This window comes from Capra hircus, chromosome 11, assembly GCF_001704415.2.
Source record: "Capra hircus breed San Clemente chromosome 11, ASM170441v1, whole genome shotgun sequence".
NCBI lineage: Eukaryota > Metazoa > Chordata > Mammalia > Artiodactyla > Bovidae > Capra > Capra hircus.
The window spans coordinates 15,599,051-15,625,792 of record NC_030818.1 but is presented as its reverse complement, the minus strand read 5'-3'; the positions used below and the strand labels follow the sequence as shown (position 1 = coordinate 15,625,792).

At 39.7% G+C, this 26,742-nt stretch overlaps 1 protein-coding gene across 7 annotated transcripts in view; it reads right to left on the bottom strand.

The window, feature by feature from the left end:
* LTBP1 (latent transforming growth factor beta binding protein 1) overlaps positions 1-26,742 on the bottom strand; it is a 456,133-nt gene that overhangs the window by 154,728 nt on the left and 274,663 nt on the right. For all 7 annotated transcript variants that reach the window (XM_018055104.1, XM_018055103.1, XM_018055102.1 and 4 more), the window contains one exon: positions 11,353-11,475. In XM_018055104.1, coding sequence (XP_017910593.1) covers positions 11,353-11,475 — 123 coding nt within the window. The remainder of the gene's footprint in view (positions 1-11,352; positions 11,476-26,742) is intronic.

The window sequence follows — 26,742 nt, the reverse complement described above, 5'->3', positions numbered from 1 at the left end:
AAAAGCACATCAGCCCATATCCATCCAACATCTAAGTCCTAATTCGGATTCTTCTATAAATGTAGATGAGACTTCATTAAATTAACAGCTACGGGGCAAATGAGGTGAATGTGAGAGAGAAAGACACATCCCTGTCTTCACAAAGATCACTTTCTAAAGTAAATGTGCATGGAGAATGTTTTCACAGGGCCAATTCCAGGCCAAGTCAACACTGTTGTATACACGAAGCTTGATGGTCACCTCTCAGTTCTTTCTTCTACATAAAGATGAGCTCTTCTCTATTGCACTATTGGCCAAATGAGGTTTTCCCAATTTGCCTTTCCCTTACCCAATTGCTCTAGCACTTGGAGCTTCCAAATCAACTTCCCTTTTCCCTCAAAGCTGTATATTCATTCTCACAATAGGACTGACATCTCTGCTACAAGAAACAACCTCACTCTATGAAGGTATTATAGCACAGTGAAGAGAGCAAGGGTTTTTAGAGCCAGACAGACCTGGGTTCACATAGTAGGTCTACCACTTGCCAGCAGCATAACCCAGGAAAGTGACTTTGACTAACTGCAATGATTTGTGTGTGCCAAATTGACTGGGCCATGGTAACCCAGATATCGGGTCAAAGACAGGTCTCAATGTTGATGTGAAAGTATTCTGCATATGAGATTAACATTTAAGTCAACAGATTTTGAATCAAGCAGATGACTCTAGAATGTGGGTTGTCCTTATCCAAGCAGTTGAAGTCCTTAGGAGAAAAGACTGATCTCCTCAGAGTTAGAAGACATTTTGCCAGCAGATGACCTTCAAACTCTGGCTGCAACATTCATCCTTCCCTGGGACTCCACTTCCCTGCCAGCCCACACTGACTGAACTGAACTTACTCCTTGGAAGGAAAGTTATGACCAACCTAGACAGCATATTAAAAAGCAGAGACAAAACTTCATCAACAAAGGTCTGCCAAGTCAAGGCTGTGGTTTTTCCAGTGGTCATGTATGGATGTGAGAGTTGGACTACAAAGAAAGCTGAGTGAAGAAGAATTCTTTTTCTAAAGAAGAATTGATGCCTTTGAACTGTGGTGTTGGAGAAGACTCTTGTGAGTCCCCTGGACTGCAAGGAGATCCAATCAGTCCATCCTAAAGGAGATCAGTCCTGGGTGTTCATTGGAAGGACTGACGTTGAAGCTGAGACTCCAATACTTTGGCCACCTGATGCAAAGAGCTGACTCATTTGAAAAGGCCCTGATGCTGGGAAAGATTGAGAGCAGGAGGATAAGGGGATGACAGAGGATGAGATGGTTGGATGGCATCACCAACTCAATGGACATGAGTTTGGGTAGACTCTGGGAATTGGTGATGGACAGGGAGGCCTGGCGTGCTGTGGTTCATGGCGTCGCAGAGAGTCGGACATGGCTGAGCAGCTGAACTGACTGAACTTCCACAATCATGTGAGCCAATTCCTTCAAAATCCCTTCCTATCCACCCACCCTGCTGGCTCCATACCTCTGGAGAGAATGTTAATACAGCAGTTGAGCTTCAACAATCCCCTGACTTATAAGTAACAAGCTCAATGTATAGACTAGATTTATCATATGCTAAACATTTGGTTCAGAGTAGACACAAAACACATGTCAGCCTTCCTTATTAATAAAACCAGGTATCTCCATCCTCTTAAGGGCATTTGAACACATCTTGATCACTATTTAGTCACAGAATTTCAACCAACCAAAAATATTTGGAAAGAAAGATATGAGTGAACAGGAAGATGGGAGCAGTGGACTGAGGGGAGCCGAGGACACCTTCCTAAGCCTTCAAAACTTAGCTCCTCTAGTAAAGCCAAGTTTGCCCAAAACTACTCAAAATGTGGTAAAAGGGAGACGTTTAAGTCTTTTCTCTTCCTTTTCCTACTCACTTTCTGGAGTCTGTGCCAGTCAGCTGTGAAAAATCAAAGGTCACAGAAGTAAAACAAAATGTAAGAGAATAGTGATTACCTCCAAAAGGATAGTAAATTTCTGAAGTGAATGACCATCATTTATATAGCACATATATGTGTATGTGTGTGTCTGTCTGTTTCTATAAGTAGGTTGTATAATCTTAAGAACATATACATAGTTCTAATATAGTCAGCTCACTGAGGATTTTGCTCCAAAATTTCTCCTCCAAAGTGTTTGGAATTCACAACACATATTTCCATAGAAACAGTGTCGGGTCGACTCACAAGAGCCTATTTTACACACATGCTATGTGCTTAGTCACCCAGTCATGTCTGACTTTTTGCAACCCGATGGACTATAGCCTGCCAGGCTCCTCTGTCCATGGGATTCTCCAGGCAAGAATACCGGAGTGGATAGACTTTCCCTTTTCCAGGGGATCTTCCCGACCCAGGGATTGAACCCTGGGTCTCCTGCATTGCAGCTGGATTCTTTTTTACCATCTGAGCCAACAGAGAAGCCATTTCACATGTGGCAGGGCTTAATGATAACACTAATAGCATTAAGTTCTAGATCCCAAGAACAAGGGCCATGTAAAGCAGAGCAGAGTTTCTCCAAACCCTGGACACTGGGAAATGGTGACACTGGCCGCTTGCACTGACTTATCCATGTTCACTCCCTGTGTCCACTCACCTGCATATCCAGGGCAGTGACACTATCTCAGGTACCATTCCCCTTATGCTCACCCTGGTCTCCTAGCCAAGGCCTCTACTTTGAAGTAGCACATTGGGCCTGCTGCCCAAACTCCCAATCAGCAATTCAGTTTCCAAGGGATTAGTATGTATACTGGTGTGTAAGTGAATGATAAGAGATGGCTGGTTCATTCAAGCGAGCCTCTAGCTGAGACTCCCAGGCACGACATACACAAGTAAGTAAACTTTCAGGCATTTTATCCTATGAAGAATAGCTAATTCCTAGGTATCTTCTCCTGAAAGGTCTCTTTTATAGGTTTTTGTTCTTCCCTCATTTCCTAACACCAAGATTTTCTATAAGTGCTGGGGTACTGGCGTTCTTTTTCCATGACAGCTTCCAAAGCACTTCAAGTTAGGGGGCGGTCTTTAAGGGAATAAGAATCATCGGCTTCCAAAGTCATCAAAACTCAACTGCTGTACTTATTTTTATAAAGATTTTTTTTTAACTAATCATTTTGAGGTGTTCAAAATGTACTTCATTTTTTATTAAAAAATTCTATTTACACTTAAAACTCAACTGTTGGTGTGTCGGAACATCAGACCATGTTGTAACCAAACATTTTGCCTCATCCCAAGTACACACAAGCTTCTGACTAGTAAAAAATCTGCTCCTTTGAAGATGGAAGAAAACCCAGGAGGAAGCCAGTGAAAAGCCTTGGGTTACATACCTAAATTTTACTGATGTTCCTATGATTCAAATTTTCAAAAGTATTAATGTATGCCTCCCTCAGATTTCTAATAGGATGTGGTATTTAAAACGGCCTCTATTGTAATACCTAAGTCATCTGTTATTCTTTTATCATTTTAAATGACTTAGTGGCAATTTCACTTATTTCATTCAACACTTCTATAAACCCAGGAACAATACGCTACCTAGAATGATGCAACACTGGTGTTTCTATTGTATGAGTACTATCTTTAATCATAGATGGGAAGCCTGGTTGTAAAGGATAATTCATTAATGTTAGTATACTACATTTATTATTTAAAATATGATAAACAGGATTAAACATTCTATTGCATCGAAAGGATTTATACTATACTCAAAAAAAAAGAAAATGAGTATTGCCCAAAGATTGCTAAAAGATTGGTGGAAATGGGAAAGAATACTGAGGAGGGATTACAAAGCATGCTGATGGGTTCATATATGTCAGTGAGTCAGTCAGTTCAGCCGTTCAGTCATGTCCCACTCTTTGTGAACTCACGGATTGCAGCATACCAGGCCTCTGTCCATCACCAACTCCTGGAGTAAACTCAAACTCACATCCACTGAGTCAGTGACGCCATCCAACCATCTCATCCTCTGTCATCCCCTTCTCATCTTGTCTTCAATCTTTCCCAGCATCAGGGTCTTTTCAAATAAGTCAGTTCTTCGCGTCAGGTGGCCAAAGTATTGAAACAGGAATTTCAGCTTCAGCATCAGTCTTTCCAGTGAACATTTAGGACTGATTTCCTTTAGGATGGACTGGTTGGATCTCTTTGCTGTCCAAGGGACTCTCAAGAGTCTTCTCCAACACTACAATTCAAAAGCATCAATTCTTCAGCACTCAGCTTTCTTTATAGTCCAACTCTCACATCCATACATGACTACTGGAAAAACCATAGCCTTGACTAGACGGACCTTTGTTGGCAAAGTAATGTCTCTGCTGTTTAATATGCTGTCTAGGTTGGTCACTACTTTCTTCCAAGGAGTAAACATCTTTTTATTTCATGGCTGCAATCACTATCTGCAGTGACTGGAGCCCCCAAAAATAAAGTCTGTCACTGTTTCCACTGTTTCCCCATCTATTTGCCATGAAGTGATAGGACCACATGCCATGATCTTCATTTTCTGAATGCTGGATTTTAAGCCAACTTTTTCACTCTTCTCCTTCACTTTCATCAAGAGGCTTTTTAGTTCCTCTTCACTTTCTGCCATAAGGGTGGTGTCATCTGCATATCTGAGGTTATTGATAATTCTGCCAATCTTGATTCCAGCTTGTGCTTCTTCCAGCCAAGTGTTTCTCATGATGTACTCTGCATATAAGTTAAATAAGCAGGGTGACAATATACAGCCTTGACGTACTGCTCTTCCTATTTGGAACCAGTCTGTTGTTCCATGTCCACTTCTAACTGTTGCTTCCTGACCTGCATACAGGTTTCTCAAGAGGCAAGTCAGGTGGTCTGGTATTCCCATCTCTTTCAGAATTTTCCACAGTTTATTGTGATCCACACAGTCAAAGGCTTTGGCATAGTCAATAAAGCAGAAATAGATCTTTTTCTGAAACTCTCTTGCTTTTTTTGGTTAGGTTAGTATTCTGTGATTGTGGTTTTCAGTTGTCTGCCCTCTGATGGAGAAGGATAAGAGACTTGTGAAAGCTTCCTGAGGAGATAGACTGAGGGGGATACTGGGTCTTGTTCTGATGGGTGGGGCCAGGCTCAGTAAATCCTTAATCCATTTTTCTGTTGCTGGGTGGAGCTCTGTTTCCTCCCTGCTATTTACCTGGGGCCAAACTATGGTGGAGGTAATGAAGATAATGGCGACCTCCCTCAAAAGATCCAATGCATGTACTGTTACAGTCTATGCTCCCAACCCTGCAGCAGGCCACCACTGACCCATGACTTCACCAGAGACTCCCAGACACCCACAGGCAAGTCTCCTGTGGGGTCACTGTTCCTTTCTCCTGGGTCCTGGTGCATAAGGATCTGTTGTGCCCTCCAAGAGTCTATTTCCCAGTCCTATGTAAGTTCTGGCAGCTCTATGGTGGGGTTAATGGAGACCTCCTCCAAGAGGACTTATGCCATACCCACACGCAGAGCCCTTGTCCCTGCAGCAGACTGCTGCCAACCCATACTTCCACAGGAAACACTAAACACAGTTCATATATGTAGGCAATCTTACATATGGGTTTTGCAGATTCTATTTTTTTGCAGGGCATGTTGCTAAGACTAGGGTACACAGATTCAGGTACTCTGTATAGAGGGGAAAAGCATAAATCAGAAGCATAAATCCTACCGCAAATACCACAATCAGTCAAGTCAAGAAAACAAGTCTTTTGCTCTTGGCAACAGACATGGGAAAAATCTTCCAAAGTAATAAACATACAGCTCTAAACCCAAGTGTAGTATTGACTCATCACCATATATTCAATGCTGATGGTGATCCCATTACAAACCACAGTAAGAAGGTATGACACTATGGTTATCACAGCTAAGCTCCCCAATTATACATTAAACAGCTTATGAGTTAATTATAGGGTTGTACAACCAACTCTGTAACACTCTCAAAGGCATGCTGCTCTGATCGATTCAAACATTATTAAACAGACATAAATACATCTGGTACTTGGAAGAAGCTGAAAACTAGAACAGACTGAGAAGATAGCTAGTCTCTCCTAGTTTGTTTTACTCCTCCCCCATCCCAACCACCCAGTATCCTTACTCACTTCTTGGAGGAAATTCTACATCAGAGTTTCATGTCTTTAAAGCTTAGAGTCCCAGTGGAATGAGTGTTGGGATGCAGGTGTGGGAATCAGGTAACACTGTTAGGAGGAGTCCAACAGATGACTTACTAAGGAAGTAAGAGCCACTGGGTAAGAGCCTTTTCAGGAAATGGGCTATTAAAAATCAACTCTGGGAGAATAAAATTTTTAAAAATGACCCTGAGGCCACTGCAGAGTCAGACTAGCTATTATACAGTGAGACTAAATAGTGGCTCCACTTGAATATATGACTTGCTCCTATCAATTTAGACTAGTTTCCTCTTCCTGATTAAAGGCTCAGCTAGTGGTGTGAGACAGAGTTTCAAATTTGGGCTCTACCGCTTATAGGCTGTGTTACTTTTGGAAAGATCCTTACCCTCTCTGTGCCTCAATCTTTTCATTTCCCAAATAGGAAGAACAACAATACAAGCCTCCCAGAGATCCTGTAACTATGATATTTGGTAATCCATACGAAGTACTCATCACAGTGCCTGGCACTTGGTAAGTACACAGTGAAGATTCCTACACTAGTGTCACAGTTTGAGTTGTTACTGCTTTTATTGGGAGCAAACACTGGGCACAGCTCTGTGTAATCTTAAGGCCGTGATGCTATGTGGTCACTAAGTGAGGAAAACTAGGGGTCTAAGCTGAGATAGCCACAGCAGAAGCTGGAGGAAAGGAAAAAGCATAAAACAGATTATGAAGATTTAATGACTTTCTTGAAGACTAAGGGAGATGAGAGAGTCAGGGGTGACAAAGAGGCTCCCAGTCTCACTTCTAGGGAAGAATAATCTTACCATGGACAAAACCACCAGGTCAGGAAGGAAAGCCCATTTTGCTCTCTCTGCCAGAGAGATCTTGGTGGTCATTTACCCAATCAGTTTTACAAAAACGCGTCTAGAACTATGAGATCCAATTCATTAGCCCCTGCCCACATACTGCTCCTTTGATAAAATTTAAATGAGATACTGCTCAGTGTTATGTGGCAGCCTATGAATGGGAGAAGAGTTTAGATGAGAATGGATACATGTATATATGTATGGCTGAGTCCCTTCGCTGTTGACCTGAAACTATCACAACATTGTTAATTAGCTATACTCCGATTTAAAATGAAAAGTTAAAAAAACTGAAGACAGATACAATTAAAAATTCAATCTCTTTGGCATACCAGCCACCTATGACTAGTATCTATCACCTCAGACAATGTAGATACGGAACATTTCCATCATCACAGAAAGTTCTATTGGACAGCACTGATTTAGCCCAAAAGTCAGAAATCTTTCCCTGTGAAAAACAAGACAAACTTTTTAGGCTCTGTGGTCCATATGGTCTCTATTGCAACTTCTCAGCTCTGCCAACGGCTATTTCACAGCCGTGGATAGTATGTAAATGAATGGACAGAATGTGTTTCAATAAAACTATTTACAATTACAGACAATGGGGCATATTTGGCCCATGGGCTATTATTTGCCAATTCCTGATCTAGAACCCTAAATTTAAGGCACGAAACCCAATTCTATAATCTCAAATGTCAAGGATGAGCTACATGATCTTGAAAAGTTACTTAAACTCTCCTGGCTTCAGTTTCCTATTGTGTGAAATAATTCTTATCTCTTCAAGGAAGGTGAAGAAACTAAAAAGAAACAGTGTTCATGAATATAACTGGCTTTTTGAAGGTATATGTTCGCCATCTCGTGATTTCTGGAGTTAGGGTAGGAGCCCATCTTCTCTCTAACCCTTTATACTGGCCAAGGATATAACGGAACGGCAAACATGCAGGCTCAGAATTCAGATGCTAAAGAGTCTGCCTGTGATGCAGAAGACCAGGGTTCGATCCCTGGGTCAGGAAGATCCCCTGGAGAAAGAAATGGCAACCCACTCCAGTATTCTTGCCTGGAGAATTCTATGGACAGAGGAGCCTGGCAGGATACAGTCCATGGGGTCGCAAACAGTCAGACACAACTGGGTGATTTTCATTCACTTTGAACCGGTGGGTACACCCTTCCCAGCATTCATCCTAAGAGGTCTCAAGTGTCTGAAGAAAATTAATTGCCGTTTAAAAAGTCAGAAAGCTTCCCTACTCACTCTTCACAGGTTATTATACTTTTCTTGGATGTGCTCTGAGAGATCTTGGGTTTCAGCCTTCCCCACAGATAGGTAGAAGCAGGTCTAGAGAATGCTACTGCAGCAGAGCCCTGATTCACAGATGCAGAGGTCGGAGGCGGCCAAGGCCAGACCCCTTCTACCTTCCTCTTTCAGCTTGGCTAAGTCAAGCACAGGGAGCGGGCAAGGAGAGAAAGTGGAGTGGTTGCAACCTTTGGCTGAAGTCAAGGAATTCTGAGGGTGTTCACCTCAGTGTATTCGAGAACAGGGAGAGCTTCCCACTGCTCTTCGGCCACTGCCAAGTCCATTTCTTTGAGTTCACAGAGTCAGCCACACCTTTTACGGCCTGGATATGCCCTAAATTCATGCTGCCTGAGCAAAAGCGGCCAGTCACCTCCATCTGCTTCCACCATCTATCCAAGGCTGTTTTTCTGTCTTGCAAGAGCATTTATTTCAAAGGATAAATAGCTCTGCCCAGGGCCCTTGTGCATCAGTGTACGTGTGTGGCCCCCAGCCTCCTCCTACTATTTCCTCCATGACTTTCAAAGGTACCACCATCCTGCCAGTATTTTTCACCCCTGTATTGTAAATATCTCACTCCAGTATTCTTGCCTGGAGAATCCCATGGTCAGAGGAGCCTGGCGGGCTACAGTCCAGGGGGTCACAAAGAGTTGGCTGAGCAACTAATACACATACACGTTGTTAAGTATCACCTTCTCCCCTCCTTCTTTCTCAAGACATTCTTTCTCTTCGGACTTCCCCCATCGACTTGTTCAAAGTATAGTTCACCCACAAATCGGACTAGATTGAACCAAGTCACAAATTCTAAAGGACTCTACATATTTCTGTGATATTACATGTGGTAAATTCAGAGGAAAAAGAAATAAATCTGCCCACTCAACGCTGGTAAGAGCCCAAGTTTTAACTTCAAACTCTAAACTGGAACACTTAACTAGCAACAAACATCTCCTAATACTTATCATTTCAGCTGTTGTAGCTGAACCATAAAATTGAATTATTTATTTTTCAAATATGAGCGGATGGCTGTTTAATATGTTCAGTATTATCTGGCCAATGACAAGGAAAATAAATGCTAAGGAAATGTGTAAGTGTTTCAAAATCTCATTGGCAGGTTCCTGCAATCTCATTAAAACCTGGATGTCTGCCCTTAGCTCTAGACATCAGATCTAGTCAAATAAAACACTTTGTGACCAGTCCTCCAAGTTTACCTAATCTACAACGTTCAACATAGCCATTTTAACCAGACTACAAATCAATTTAATGGGAAAAAAATATTCACAACTCTATACCCAAACTCTAAAAATCTTTTATGCTTAAATTATAAAAATATATTTATAATACTTACTAATGTAATTCCAGTCAGCCAGAAATTATCCCTAAATTATCTGCATATTTTCAACAATGTTTTTTGGCATGAAATTTCCAAATCCTTGCATCAATTTGCAAATGTACCATGTATGCAAGTGTAATTTTACAGTCTGATTTCTCCACCCATCAAAAAAGCCCTATAATTAGCAGGTGTCTGTCTGCTGCATGATCAGAACTGTCCGTGAAAGGACATGGAGGAAAGAATTTACGTGCAAAATTTCCTAATCTGCATTTGACAGGTTTTAAAGGAAAATAATAGTAATTAGTAACAATGTTCCAAAACCCTCAATAAACTCATCTAAAAGCAATGAATGAAGTTGTCATTTTATTTTACTATATCTGTCTTTACTTCACCATGTCTATCCATCAGCTTAGGGCACAGAGTTAAGAGATGCACAGTTAAAAACAAATGATAGTACCTTCATGAAAAAAACATGTCTTGAAGACACAGCAAATTTAAAACTGGGGATCAGAAAGACACCAAATAACAAATACTGGAGCCACATTAAAAAAAAAATGTTAAATAAAAATAGAAATCCAGCAAGACAAAAATTAATGAATTGCTCATAATATTATCTTGACAACTTTCTGCCATGCATTAGTTTAAAATGTTTAATATTTAATTGTATATGACTTTGAAAAATCTGTTGTGTTTACCTACTTTGTAATAATGGGCACAAGTACCTTAAAAATTTGGCTTCCCTGGTGGCTCAGATGGTAAAGAATGGCCTGCAATGCAGGAGACCAGGATTTGATACCTGGGTGGGGATGATCCCCTGGAGAAGGAAATGGCAACCCACTCAAGTATTCTTGCCTAGCACTTCCATGGATAGAGGAGACTGGTCAGCTATAGTCCAGGGCGTCACAGAGTCGGACACGACTGAGTGACTTTCACTTTCACTTTTCATCTTAATAAATAAAGTAGTCTTAAAAAAAACTCTGTGTTTGAGCACTTTACATCTAAAATGCATGCATCTCTAATCGTCAGGTGATCTGTAATGATTACACTGGTTTTGTGGCAAGAGTGTCTTTTTGGAGAAACTACATTTTCTATACCAGTATTAGAACGTACAGAAGGTTTGATGGAGGATCTTTATCCTTACCCAGAAGAAAAAACGTAGAGACAGATTCATAAAGCAAAATAGTTTAGGGACACATTTTGGTGGTTTTTAAGGACAACAGAATAGAATATTTGAAATTAGAACCGAATAAAACATTTGAAACACAGGGCCTTGGTAACTATTTCCCAGACTCTTCCAACCAAGAAAGTACAGTGAAACCTCATTAAATCAAACACAAGTGACTCAGAATTTGGACTAATTAAAGACAGAAGCTGGAACAAAGTTTAACTCCTAAATAATGCTTAAAATACTCATGAAGGAAAAATCTGTTTTCATCTCTTGGGTATGCTAATTTTAATCAACTGCTTTCTTTGCATTAAAGTATCTTTCCTCTGTATGCCTGCTCTTTTTCTTGAGTTTTAGCTTTCATTTCCTTCTGAACACAATAAAAATGAAAAGCCTTCATAACATAGATTTACTCCAGTATATCAGGCCACCTCATCCCCTTTATTATTTTAATGACATCTTCCTGCGTATTTTCAATATTCAGTTGACCACCAAGCTGTTACCTTCTTTTAGATTCTCCTCCCACACCCTCTCAAAGCAAAACAAAACAAAACAAAAAACCTGATCCAAAAAAGGAATAAAAAGTGATCATTACTTACGAACACAACTTGAAAAGGTAGGATCCGGCCCAAATCCCATTTTGCAGGTACATCTGTAGCTGCCCATGGTATTCAAACACTCACCATTAGGGCACACACCCTGTAGTTGGCATTCATTAATATCTGCAGGAAAACAACTCTTTTAGAAGGAGATGTCAAGCACTGTTGAACAGATTCTGGCTGTAAAATGCATACCCCCCTCTTTTTTTTTCCCCACTATAATATCTCTCAGTCACAGTAAGTATGAGACACTAGCAACTTTTAATGCATTCACAGTTTAATTAAATCAAACATTTACTGAGCATCTACAATTTAGCAAATATTTACTATAAGCCTATCAGGTACCTGGTTCTATCCTAGATACTAGAGCCTTACCACTGAATAAAAGTGACAAAAGATCCCAGCCTTCACAAATCTTCTATTTTAGTGTCTGTGTTGTTAAGTATTATAGAGCATACAGGTAAGGCAAAGACCCTTGCCCTGGAGATTTTTACGGTCTAGCTGTATATATAACTATGTAAAAATTAAAGAACTGAAAATCAGTCAAGCTATCACCATCAGAAGAAAGGTCATAACCCTGAAGAAGTTATACCATGAGACTGCCTATCTAGACAAGTAAGAGCTATGAGGGGAAGGTGCAGGTAAGGGAGACGGCAGCATGGCAAAGGAGGTAAGACTTCATCAGATAGTGAACCTGGGGAGAAGCCACATGGATGGGTAGGAAAGGGTGAATGATCTGCCTGGGTGGACACAAACATGAGCAAAGAGACTGGAGAAAGAAGGGGGATCAGGAAATCGTGAGTCAAAGCATCAGCTGGAAAAGAAGTTTTAGGAAGGTGAATAGCTGGAAAAAGAGCTAGTTTAAGCCAGGCTAGGTTTGGATTCAATTTTTACTGAAAACAGAGAAATATACTAAAGGTTTGTGAGCAGAAGGAAGATGTAATCAATGGCAGGCTGTAGGGAATGCATCTGGCCAGCACATGGCTTGGTGAGATGAGATTTAAAGTTTGATCGCTGAAGGAATAATCCAAGTATGAGACTGGTGACAAGCCAGGTTGGTGACAGTGAGAATAATCAGGAAGAGAAGGAATGAAGTATTTTTTGTATCTTTGGAAGGAACAATGCATGGCGTTCGGTACTTGACTAGCCAACACAGCATTGGACAGGAAGAGAGTCAAAGATGCCTGCAAGGCTTCTAATCTGAGCAAAGAGGAAAAGACATTGTTGGTTTTGTGCAAAGTTCTGTGAAGGAAAGAGGCAGATGAAGAGATAAGTTTGACACTACAAGGTCACACTGGGATACTCAAGTATAATTATCCAGCTGCAGCAGCAGATCTAGCAATAAGGTGAAAGGAATCACGGCTGCAAATGGAGACTTAAGATCGTCTACATAGGCTGACTGCTATGGTCTCAATGTTTTGTGCCCCACCCACCGAATCTGTTGAAATCCTAACCCTCCCCAAAGGTGACAGTGTTTGGGCTTCCCTGGTGGCTCAGCAGTGACGAATCCGCCTGTCAATGCAAGAGACACGGGTTTGATCCCTGGTCCAGGAAGATCCCACATGTCACAGAGCAACTAAGCCCATTGGCAAGATCATTGCCTTATAAAAGGGGCTTCAGGGAGACCCCTAGTCCTTCCCACTACTTTGAGGATGCAACACAGACACCTATAATCAAAAGAGGACCCTCACCAGAAGGCAACCATGCTGGTGTCTTGATCTTGGACTTCCCTGCCTCCAGAAGTGTGAGCAATAAATACCTGCTGTTTTTAAGCTAGCCAGTCGGTGGTATTTTATTATAGCAGCCCAAATGGACTAAGACAGTGACCCAAGGGGAAATCAAAATGATTTAGAAGAGGACAGACAAAAATGTGGCAGATTAAAAAAAAAAAGATTATGGAGTCATTTGCAAAGATAATTAAAAATAAACAATGTGACAAGTTAAAATTTTTTTTAAAAATTAGAAGTCATCTATTTTATTCAGTGTGACTTATGAAGCTTAATACCTAACAAACTTGACTCTTAGTGTCTCTATTTCAAATGATACTTACTTCTTGCAATAACTAATTCTAATAAAAGTTCTACTAAGGATCTTAAAATGCTAATTTTCTACATTAAAACTGAACACCATGGTAGTAAATAGTTACTAGTAGAATCATCACATAAAAGGCAGATACAACCTGAAATAAATCATTATTTGCTTATATTTCATATTCAAAGTAGCCAAAAACATGTATATGGATGTATTTTACCCAATATATGCAATTTTTAACTTCAGTGACAATATGACATTTTCAACAACATTCAAATAACAACCCATATTTGTTGTATAAATTCTACAGCATTCCAGGTTTGCATCCAGCTGGAAGCTGGTACAGCTAGATGACACCTTGCCCAGCATATGGTCAAGCACCTGCCCATCTTTTTCTTGATCAGAGTCTGTGTTTTACTATAAAGCACATTTATGCACACCATGTAATTGAAAACATTCCCCTGTAACTCATTCTCCCTAAAAGAAACACCATAAAGAAGCAGGAAGAGTGTCAAGTTGAGGTGTGCCTGGTACAAGCAAAGCCCGTATCGCACATCCCCACTTAAACCTCAAATCTGGGTAACCAGTCGATTGGGTTAAAAAGCCTGGACAAAAATCTCTGTTTCCCCTCACACGATGGTGTGATCATCAGCCTTCCTCTTTCTCAGAGTGGACTTGACTCCTAATCACTGGTTGCACCATTACACCATCTGTGTTTACCTCTTAGGACTCAGAATCTCCCCTTACCTGGAAGTTTCTATGACAGTCCCGTCAGGCCTCCCTGCTGGCTAACCTCCCTGCAGGTTAAAGTAGTGTTTCCCACCGTCCCCACCCCAAGACATAGATACCTGATACACAACTACTGCCTTGTACCCTCTTCCAGTGTCCCCTATTTGACTCTCAACACTTTCCACCACCTCGACCATGATGCCAGAGGAATGGAGGACACAAGTTAGGACATAATCAAAAACGCTATGGCTACAGACAGGAAGAAATAGAATGAAGAAGAGGAACCATGTAAGACTTTTCCTTTTCTTTTCATCTCTATTCTAATCAGCTTGTGCCACCAGCACTAGCAATACCACTTCCCCTAATTTTGGCTCCAGAAACTCAAAAACATGGACACATGCTAATAGCTGCCAGAAAAAATCCTGTTTCCCTAAGCTGTTCCAATTTATTTTTATCATATTCTCTAAAATACCATAAATGAAATTAAATTTCCAAGATCTTTTCTTTCTAAAGTAATATAAAGCTAAGTATATCAATCTTAAGTATACAGCTACATGAGTTCTTTGCATGTATACATACAACTGGATATGTGTATATGTGTGTGCGCAAATACTGTGTAACCACCATCAACATCATTACTTAGCACATTTCACTCCTCAGAAGGCTCACTCATGGCCCTTCTGTTTGCCCCAACAGGTAACTACTATTCTGATTTCCATTGTTATTTATTACTCTTGCCTGTTCTTAAACTTCATACAGAGTAAATATCACTAATATTCTTTTGTCTGACTTTTAATTATTATGCTTATGAGATTCATTAATGTTGCTGCATGCCGTTCATTTTTAATTGCTGTTATATTTTATTATCTGAGCACAAAGTTAATTTACCATTCTACTGTTGACAGACATTTGGAGGGTTATTTCTAACCATGCACCTGTAAACATATATATATACACACACATACATATATAAAGATATATATATATTTTTTTGATAGGCCCAGGTACTCATTTCTCTTGGGAACATATCTAGGAGTATAATTTCTGAGTCACTAAACAAGGCTCATGTTTACTTTAGTAAATACTGTCAAACAGTTGCCCACAGCAATTATGCCAAGTTCCATTTCCAGTACCAACTGCTCCACATCCTCAAGTTATTGTTAGTTTTCTCATTTTAGTCATCGAGAGAGTATGTAGTGTTATCTCACTGTGGCTTAGACCTGCATTTCCTTTTCATATATTAATTAGCCATTTAGATCTAAAAACAATCTCTTCTAGAATGTAAATACCTATAGGAATGTTGTAGGTCAGTTAAGATAGCTTCCCTCTTAGTGCTCAGGGAGAATCAGTTGATTCTCAGAGGAGGATATGCTTGTTCCAAGGGCTGGGAAGCACTCACTGGGTGGACACTAAGCTAAACAAACTGTGGTTAATCCCCCTTAACAAACAACTGTTCTGCCAAAATTGTCAATAATGCCTTCACTGAAAAACACACAAAGAGGGGATGAAAATATGAGCTTATAAGCACAGAAAGGACCATATTTGAAGTGAGGTTGTTTGAGGAATGATGGGCTGGAGGCAAGTGGTGGTTCCATGACAGGATTTGGAGGGTTTCATTCGCTCAACTCAGCATCTATACTGTCTACATCTGGATGGTCTCCTACTATCTCTGAGGAGGTTCTCCAGCCTGAGCAAGAAACAAAACAGACTAGGTTCCCCAGATTGCTCAGTCGGGGGCTGTGTGCTTTGTGATCTGCAAGACCAGAGTCCTAGCAACACCATGTCTGACTAGGGCTCTAAGGTAAGTTCATCAGATTTAACTGCAATCTGCAGACCCATCCCAGGAGCCTGGGCATCCTGCCTACCTCTTTTAAGCAAGACAGTTCCTTTACATCTGCTTCAAAAACTGAACTTCTAAGTTGGTATTTGTCAAGAAAATTTGAACATCACTGACATTATTTCTGTGAAAAATCACATTCTGGTTTCAACAACTCACAAATAAAAGTTTAAAAAGTATTCCATTCATATAGTGTTCATTCCTAATATGCCAAATTTCACATCTAAAAATTGGATAGAAATTCTCTTATCTTTGCCACTTGATTCTTCTATCCCCTGCTTTGTTCTTGAGAGGACTGTGGATAGCTAGATAGGGTATACCCTTTGTGTTTAAAAGGAAAAAAAGGACAAAAAACTTATACCCCATTGTTTTTAATTTAGAACTCCAGGATTAATATGAAACATGGGCAATTATCTAAATGACTTTCTGAGGTACTCAAGCTCTTTAGTTCAGTCACTCAGTAGTGTCCAACTCTTTGCAACCCCGTGGACTGCAGAAGGCCAGGCCTCCCAGTTCTAAATAAGCTGAAGGAAAGTAAAGATTCACAAATGCATTAAGAACAAAATTGGGTGGGATGATTTGGGAGAATGGGAATTCTAACATGTATACGGTCATGTAAGAATTGAATCGCCAGTCCATGTCTGACGTAGGGTGCAGCATGCTTGGGGCTGGTGCATGGGGATGACCCAGAGAGATGTTGTGGGGAGGGAGGTGGGAGGGGGGTTCATGTTTGGGAACGCATGTAAGAATTAAAGATTTTAAAATTTAAAAAATAAAAAAAATTAAAAATTAAAAATTAAAAAAAAAATCTAAAAAAAAAAAAAAGAACAAAATTGAAAGTGAACTATCTGTATGTGAGTGGTTTAAGGATTATACTGAGAGAAGGCATTACCAGGTCAAAGTTTAATAATTATATGGAATGTAACTGACCCATTATGAATTATAATTCTATTTAGACTACAATTCCTTGGGCTATTTTCTTATTTAAAATTAAATAAAAACTTCTAACTTGATTATAACATCTATAAATTACTTACATTTCACAAATATAGCTGCTTCAGAAGTGTCATATTCTATAGGAATAGCCAATTTCCTTTAATGTGTTCTAATTGAAAGTACTGTACTCTTAGTTTAAAAAAACAAAACAATGGTAAACAAATGAATTTGGTCATTGTTTTCCTCTGTGGACCACCAAATTTCTCTGGACAACTGTGGACTTCCATTCTTTGAAAGAATGGTGTAACCGCTTGCAAAAAAAAACACAATTTACTGAGTTCAAGAATGAAGGTCAAAATGAGTGGCTGAAGGAGCTGGCACTCAGAGCCATCACCCACCCCCATATCTCCATCTGAGCTGCAGTGGTGGGCAGTCTAGATGCTTACAGATGCAAAAAGGAAGGGAGATACTCTTCCAGCCCAGTGTGCACCTTCAGAGAAGGCAAAACCAAGGGAGGGGGTACAGCTCGTATGATTTACATACTTCTCCATTCACTTAGAACATTTATAGCGTTCTCTGCCCAGTACAGCCTACTATGAACCTCTGGCCACTTATCAAGTTCACTAATACAAAACTGCTCTTCTTATAAATCTAAAAGAGTTGAACATTGGCAGCATTGCCTATTAACAAGAGACTGTTTAAACAACCAAATATAACACAGTCTCAGCATTTCAGCACCCGAGAATGATACAATATCCCAGTACAATGAAGCAAGGATCATCATCGTCATCTTTGTATCTGTACAGCACACCGTCTCTCAGTGGAACTTTGGAACCATTTTGGACCAACAGCAACATAACAGTTATTTCCAGCTTATAGAGGCAACTCGGTCCAAGCTTTTTTTTTTTTTTTTTAAGGGTTAAGGGAGAATGGGGAAATCTAACAGGAGAAATATCTCAGTATGACCTAGTCTGGTAACTAGGATCTTAAACTATGTCACTGAGATCAAGTCATTTATTTTTTCTTGAGCTCACTTTCCTCTTTCACAACACAGATAATCCCCACGGTTGCTTCCAGCTTAAATATCCTGACTTCACAACAATCTGCCAGTTGCTGAAGTTAAAAATGCCAAGGAATAAAGTATGACATTTACTGCAGAAGATATATCATGACTAGTATAAGTCCCCTGTGGGAAATAAACACATTTTTATGTATCCATGCTCCTACAGGAAAGTATGTATCTTTAACCAAGTACTAATTTACTGCCTTTTTAGTGACGCATGTTTATCCAGGAAATGAGGCATGTCCAGTAACCAACAGGAATTAGGCACAGGTGAGAAGAGTACATGCAGATCTTTGCACTGTGTGAAAATACAAAGCACTTCGTAGATTCTGCTGTGTCTACTCAATTTTTGCTGATGAGCAGAAATTCCATCACAATTTAGCAATCTGACTTCCCGTTGAAAGTAGAAAGGAAAAAAAAAAAAAAACCACCTCTTGAGGTAAATACTTTTCTTAGCCAGACAGACCATCTGGCTACTCAAGAGGGATCACTTACTTTAGAGAAAGGAGGAGTTCACTCTCTTAAGAGCACATATGTAATTTTTAATCCTTCCTTGCCCCTCTTCCTTCTCAGAAGCAGCTTCACACCAGGTACACATACCCCTGAAGGCAAGTGACAGGGGACACATGTGCTTGAATACTTTTATTTAATGAATCAATTTCTAGATCTTAAGTCTTCACACTTTTCCTTCTTTGTGCTCAGTCACTCAGGCATGTCTCTTTGCCACCCCCATGGACCGTACCCTGCCAGGCTCCTCTGTCTACGGAATTTCCCAGGCAAGAATACTGGAGTGGGTTGCCATTTCCTTATCTAGAAGTGCTCTAAAACCACATAAGCCAATCTCGTTTCCTTTCTCTCCTTTACTCAGTGTCTACTTTCCCTCCAAGGCACACTTCTTACTCATCTGGACTCTCTCTAGATACACTGTCCTACAATGTAAAATGATCAGACATCAAACAAATGAACAATTCACAAATCTCTCTCCTGAAGGAGAGTCCCAGGACAAGGGATAAGCCTGCTCTCTTTCATAAGAAGATCTGGTTTTACCAATTATGTTAGATGACAGACATTATTTATAAATTAAGTAAGCCAATTCCACTGCTCCAAAGTTTTGATGAAAGTGTTTAAAGTCCATATCTAATCTCAATGTCAAAAATGAATCTACTATGCCCATTTAATTTTTGATTTAAAAAATGTAGATGTCAGGTTAAAGATGTGTGAACATCTAAATTTTTCAAAATTTAGGAGACAAAGCAACAAAAAAATATTTGAAGATCAACATTCTAGAGCAATTTTACCCAAGGTGTTTTATATATATAAAACACAAGCTCTGTGAGACTTCTGCCCAAAGAAGGGTTTTGTGGTCGAATATGATTGAGAAACGTGACATATTCTGTATAATTAGCACATTAAAGACCTTGAGATGTTCTCTGGCGAGGACTCTTGGCTTTCTCTGTTTAACCTGGGGTTCTCCACACACCTGGCTGTGGGCTCTTTTTTCACACACCATCTATTAACATCCAGCTGAACTGGTGGTTTGTGGAGCAAATTGTGTAAAATGCTGCTCTCTTGGGTCAGCCCCACAAACTATTATATGGGTCTCCTTGTGGCTGTCTTTGTTTCAACCTGGGCCCTGATGCAGCTGTTTCTAAAACAATCACCAGGCTTCCCTAGTGGCTCAGTGGTAAAGAACCCACCCGCCAGTGCAGGAGACACAGGTTCAATTCCTGATCCAGGAAGATCCCACATGCAGTGGAGTAACTAAGCCCGTGCATCACAGCTACTGAACCTGTCCTCTAGAGTTCATGAACCAAAACTACTGAAACCCACACACCCTAGAGCCTGTACCCCACAAGAGAATCTACCACAACGAGAAGTCCGTGCACCGCAACTGCAGAGTAGCTCCTGCTTGCCCCAAAAGAGAAAAGCCCACGCAGCAACGAAGACCCAGCACGGCCCAAAAATAATTAATTACATTAAAAAAACTGAAATCATCTATCATGGGATGGATTCAGTCACTGGACTCATCCAAAGGAAGCAAACTACTGTGGAACAATTCCCTGCCTCCCAGTCCTTCTGTCTGCAGAGTAACATGATAAAAAGAACTGTTAGAGCCCAGAAAACAGTGTGCATTTATTTCTCAATACATGTGTGCTACACATGGAAGATGAGCATCTCTGCTGGTCTTGGATTTCTGACTATAATCTATAGACACCACTTTAATTTCTCCTTGAAACATTCATAGTAACATATTTATCATGGGCTTTCCTCATCACTCGTGATTCAACAGGCATCTTCCCATTGAGTTTATAGCTCCAGAGATTGAGGTCAAAGAGAGCTATTGGAAAATACAATGTGCTAATGACTCACTTCACCACTGTCTTTCCTGAAGAAAAGTGAATAAAATAAACAGACATTTCCTTTTTGAATCCTATCCCAGTGATAGAGGCATAGTAAGAGGACACAATGGAAAATGATTCTACAATGGATGGGAATGGGTCCCGAATTGATTTTAAATGCTAAAATGATACTCAGGCCTGGATCAAAACTGTTTAAATTCTTACCAAAAATACTGTACCTATTTAGACTACAAAGAGCAGCAGGAGTTCCAAGAGAATGTCTAGGACACTAAAATAACACCTTCAAATCAGGAAAACATATCGATTGCTTTGGTCATCACTACTGCAAAACATGACTCAGCATCACATTAAGTACCCCCACAATTTCTAGCATTAAATCACTAAATACAGCACAGCTCTGTGATGAATCTGATAGGTTAAGTTAAAAGAATTTTAAACATTTTAAGTACTCAGTAATTTAATTATCAAGTCTGGTTGACTCCAGCCTTTTTAGTTCATACCTATTGTTCTCTACTATAATTTCCTGAATACATAGCAACAACAATGGATTCTAAGTTTCATTTTTTCATCCACACTACTCTCCTCTACATATTGCTTATTTCCTCCGGGAAAGAAAGAAACATCACAACAATCAATTCCCTCATGATAAAGGAACTAAAGGGAACTATAGAGAAAACACTAACTGTAGCGAATGTTGCATCAACTGCAAAATCACAGAAGAAGGAGAGGAAACGGCACTGAAAAGCTTTTACATGAGAACATTGATGGATATTATCACTTCACGAGTCAGCGTTCTGAATATTAAGAAAAACGTAGTATTGGCCATACCTGTTAAGTGAAAGAAGTCACGAAACATACTGGATAATTTGCAAATTCATAAAAAAGATAACACATCTATGCTTATAAGAGTTGGCACAGTGACCACTTCTGAAAAAAGGGGATAGGGTAAAAATTGAGAAGAAACAGAGGGAAGATTTTAGGGTGCAGGGGATCTTCTATTTCTTGATTTGAGTAATAAGTATACAGTTATGTTCATTTTGTGATATTCGCTGATGGGGATTTTCACTGTTCTACACGTTGGTTACACTACTAACAAAAATTAAATATATAATAAATTACATAATTTCTAATATCAGACTTTTTTCACCAACAACATGGCCTCTTAAGTTTAAACATAAAATGACCTCCCAGGCGGCACTAGTGGTAAAGAACATGCCTGCCAAAGCGGTAGATGTAAGAGACTGGGATTCGATCCCTGGGTCGGGAAGATCCCCTGGAGGAGGACATAGCAACCGACTCCAGTATTCTTGCCTGCAAAGTTGCATGGACAGAGGAGCCTGACAGGCTATACTCCAAAGGGTCACACAGAGTCAGACACAACTGAAGCGACTGAGCATGCACACACAACCTCCCAGTAACACAAACAAAGATCTTCATTTCCTTTTTTCTCAAGCAAGACACAAACCATCAACGTGTTACAGAATGATTTCTAAAATAGGCCCAATTCTCTACCTCCCTTCGTATCCATGACCTTGTCTACATGACTTTGTAGTTTCTCCCAGAAAGAAGTAGAGTCTTTTCCCCACTCCCTGAATGCAGGTTGGCCTTAAGACTTCCTTCAGCCACTAGAATACAGTTGAAGTGGCACTGTGTAAATTCCAAATCTAGGCCTGAGAAGTTTTAGATGAGAAGAAAGCTGAGCCATCCCCACTGAAGCCATCCTGGGCCATCCAGGATAAGGCAACCATCAGCGGATCACAGACCCTAGATGGAGCCTGGCTGAGATCATCCACAGCCTGCCTGGGTCAGCAGAACTGTCCAGCTGTCCCCAGCAGTGTGAGAAACACACGACTGTTTTAGCAAAGTAACTGTTAACTTGCAGGGAAGGGGAGAGACTCAGGAGGAGTGCTCGAGCGGAATGCGAGGGTAAACAAATAGCTTCTAGATCATCAACATTCTGCTAGTTAAGGACTTCAGGATAAAACTAAGGTACAGTGCTAATAAGGCAAGAGAAAAATACTTTACCTACAAAGCAGACACACTGAAAACCAGAAAATTTGCTATGAAAATAAACAATGAAGTATGGAGAACTCTGATTTCTAAGCCAAACTACTGAAAGCATGTAACAGGCTAGTACAACCTAAAGACTAAAAGAATCAGATAGCATTACTATCCCTCCCAGCACTGCTGTTTATTGATCAAGGCTTTAAGCCGTGGTTTTCTAACTATAACAAGCAGATGCAGTTGTTGTCAGGAATTAAGAATTACTACAAACTACTATATAAATGTTAGTAGCCCAAAGTGGGGAGCCCAGGCATCCAAGGTATATCCTAGTACTCTTCAGGTATGTCATCTTCCATTACTAGTTTCTTTGAGACTCAGGGCTCAGTTTCACTGCAAGTTTAAAGAAAAATAGCACTATCTTACCGGGTTACTGTGAGAATGGTGACAGCTGAGCACCCAGCCCAACAACTCCACTAAACAGGCATTCAATAAACACTAGCAAAATACATAGAGAGAAAAAATGTGTCGACAATAATAACCAAAAAGGAAATTGATTATTATGAGCCTGATGGGCTACAGTCCATGGGGCCACACAGAGTCAGACACAACTGAGAGCCTTCACTTTCAGTAAACAGAAAGTTATCAAATTTTTTTTATGCAAGAGTTAGCATAAGCAGAAAAGCATCACATAAATGAAATCAACAGTTATTAGAGCAGCAAGTGGCCCAGCTAGTTCACCTCTGGAAAAAGTCTGGGGAAAAGTTGGGTGAGGACCTGGGATTACCAGAGGAAGAACTTGGGTTAAGGGTTAAGCTGGCAATAAGGATGTACTGTGCAGCACAGGGATCTCTTCTCAGTGTCATGTGGTAGACTGGATGGGAGGGGAGTTTTGGGGAGAATGGTTACATGTATATGTATGGCTGAATTGCGTTGTTATCCGCCTCAAACCATCACAACACTGTTAATCAGTTACACTCCAATATAAAGGTTTATTATTTTTAATAAAAAGGTTAAGCTGGGGTGGAGTGCTAGTGAACTTAGCACACTTTTAGTACTAGATGTTTCAGGATCACTGTCACTAAGAGCATAATTATGTCTACAGTTCTTCACTGTCTACTTTGTTCCTTGACACCATCACTGCAGTAAGGTCCAGAACAAGTTGAGTGGGCCTTGAAAGAGGGAGTGGGGAAGAGAGATGGAAGGAAGATTGAAGAAGATGGGTAAGTGGGGAAAGGGGAGGAAGAATCCAGAGCACTCATCACAGTCGTCCCCCAGTATCCCTGGGGGATTGGCTGCAGGACCCCTTCTCTTCGTGCAGATCCCCAAATCTGCAGATGCCCAAGTCCCTGACATCGAAGGATATAAGACAGTCAGCCTCCCATATCTCCATGCAGAACCCACAGATCCGAAGGGCAACTGTACTAATCTGAAGACATTTAACTTTTCAGAAACATTTATGTTTCTGAAGACATCCATGAAAATTTGGTCACAATCCAAACTCTTTGAAGGAAACCAAAAGCATCAATGGGGGAATCAAAAAAGTTAAAAGTAAATTCACAAAATATATCAGCTTCCCATGTATTTAAAATAAAAACCTTGAAAGAAGCTGACACTCACTAGCCTGAGGCACTGTACCAGACCAATTTTGAATTTAGCCTGCCTCCACCCTCAAATACCTTGACAAGTCTCACCCATCCCCACTGGTGTAAATGCCATCTTTGATTTTCCAACTCAATGGGAAATTTCCTGACATTGCGTAGTATTTGGTTCATTTCTTACAGTCCTTACTACATGCTGCCTTGATGTTACAGACTGACGTGATGCCTTTTAATTATTTGTGAGAACAGTGATTTTTTTTTTAAGGGTATGAACTGAGTGTTAATATATTTCTCAGAGTGCTCCCACTTAAATTGTCATTAAATATCCATGAAACAAAGGAATGCATGAATGCCAGATGGTGAACAAACTTGTGCTGATGGGCTGCATAATTACAACAGATAAAAAAAGACTGAGGATAACTGTTAATTATATAATTTGAAGTCCTCTGAAAAGCTTTTCTATACTCACAAAGAAAAACAATTTATTATATAATGTTAGATACCACATTCTGATATTGATTTCTTTAAATAAAAAAATTAAAAACCTCAATCCTGATATGGACACTTTATTTTTTTTTTAACTAGCACAGTAAGTTCATGCTTTGGCACTCACCCCTATTTCTAAATATATAACAATAACTGAAATATTAATACATGATACAGGGCAGCCACTGAAACTCTGGGTCTACTGTCTAGAAGGCAGCAAGGGAAGCCAGGATATTATCAACTGAGGGCAACAAATTAAATGTATCTATGAAAACACTCCTTCCTCAGCAGCTTAAATCCAGCTAAACTTCTCAGCATACTTAAAATGTTGAATAAATATATTTTTAAAAATGAAATAAGAATAGATAAGCTATGACAAACAATGAGATTTCAAAAATGAAAAATAATCTTACAATGAAAAGTGTAACAGATGGGGTAAGAATCTAGACAGGCTTAATACAGCAGCAATTAGAAAACTGGAAGACAGAACTAAGGTATTCATGCATAAAGCAGCAAAACAGACAAGGGGATAAAAGACATTGAAAGACATTGAAAGACATTATGAGAGACATTGAAAACAGAGTCTCCAACACTTGTCTAAAAGGAGTTACAGCTGGAGAGCACGGTGGAGAAGCAATATCTGAAGAGATAACATTTGATCATTTCTCAAATAGGAGGAAAGACTGGAGTCTTAGATGGACAACATACTCTGCCTACTGAGTAAAATCAAGATAAATCCACATATAGACACATCATGGTAAAACTACAGAACATAAAGAATTAAGAGATGATCTCCAAAGACAGAACCATTCTCTACTAAGGAAAACAGTATCAAAGAGAAGTCAGAAATACAGTGGTATTCTGTAGGTCCAAAGTACTGCTGGAAAATAACTGTTATCCTAAAATTGTATACCTGATTACTCTCATTACAGAATGAGTTCAAAATAAAGATATTCTCAGACACGTAAAGTATATACTTCTTAGTGATCCTCACTTAAAGAGCTGTTAAAGGCTGTGATCTCAAAATATAAATTAGCAAATAAACATATAGGACACCCAGTTAAGCTTGAACCTCATATAAGCTAATACTTTAAAAATTTATGTCCCAAATTATTTGCTACTTACCTGGCATTCAAATTTAACTGGGCATCCTACATTTTATCTGACAATCTGATCACAAAGGAAAACATGAACCCAGAAAGCAAGGATACAAGAAACAACGCTGAGTGAAAAAAACCGATACCATCTCAGTAAACTCATTTAACTATTAACCATATGAAAAAAGTTGTTTCCATTAACTATACCTTTGAAAATAGTTCTAAAATGATAATCTCTTTTCTAAGAAAGTTATCACACCCTCTTACACTGTTGGTAGGAATGCAAACTAGTACAGCCACTATGGAGAACAGTGTGGAGATTCCTTAAAAAATTGCAAATAGAACTGCCTTATGACCCAGCAATCCCACTGTTGGGCATACACACCAAGAAAACCAGAACTGAAAGAGACACGTGTACCCCAATGTTCATCGCAGCACTGTTTATAATAGCCAGGACATGGAAGCAACCTAGATGTCCACCAGCAGATGAATGGATAAGAAAGCTGTGGTACATATACACAATGGAGTATTACTCAGCTATTAAAAAGAATACATTTGAATCAGTTCTGTTGAGATGGATGAAACTGGAGCCGATTATACAGAGTGAAGTAAGCCAGAAAGAAAAACACCAATACAGTATACTAACACATATATATGGAATTTAGAAAGATGGTAATGATAACCCTGTATGCAAGACAGCAAAAGAGACACAGATGTATAGAACAGACTTTTAGACTCTGTGGGAGAGGGAGAGGGTGGGATGATTTGGGAGAATGGCATTGAAACATGTATACTATCATGTAAGAAACGAATCGCTAGTCTAGGTTAGATACAGGATACAGGATGCTTGGGGCTGGTGCACTGGGATGACCCAGAGAGATGATATGGGGAGGGTGGTGGGAGGGGGGTTCAGGATTGGGAACTCATGTACACCTGTGGTGGATTCATGTCAATGTATGGCAAAACCAATACAGTATTGTAAAGTAAAAAGAAATTTTTTTAAAAGAAAAAATAAATAAAAATTACATGAAAACCATAATTTTAAAAGAATAATTTTCCAACTCAAAAAAAGAAAAAGAAAGTTATCACAAATCCATTTTCTTTTAAATATGCAAGCTGTTGACATAATGGCCTTTGGACATCTCTACATTAAAAGAAGTGTAAATCCAGTACCACAAAGTCCATTGTATTACAAATGATGCATGCAATTAATCATAAGAAAAATAAGAAACTGGTCTTAAAATTAAGT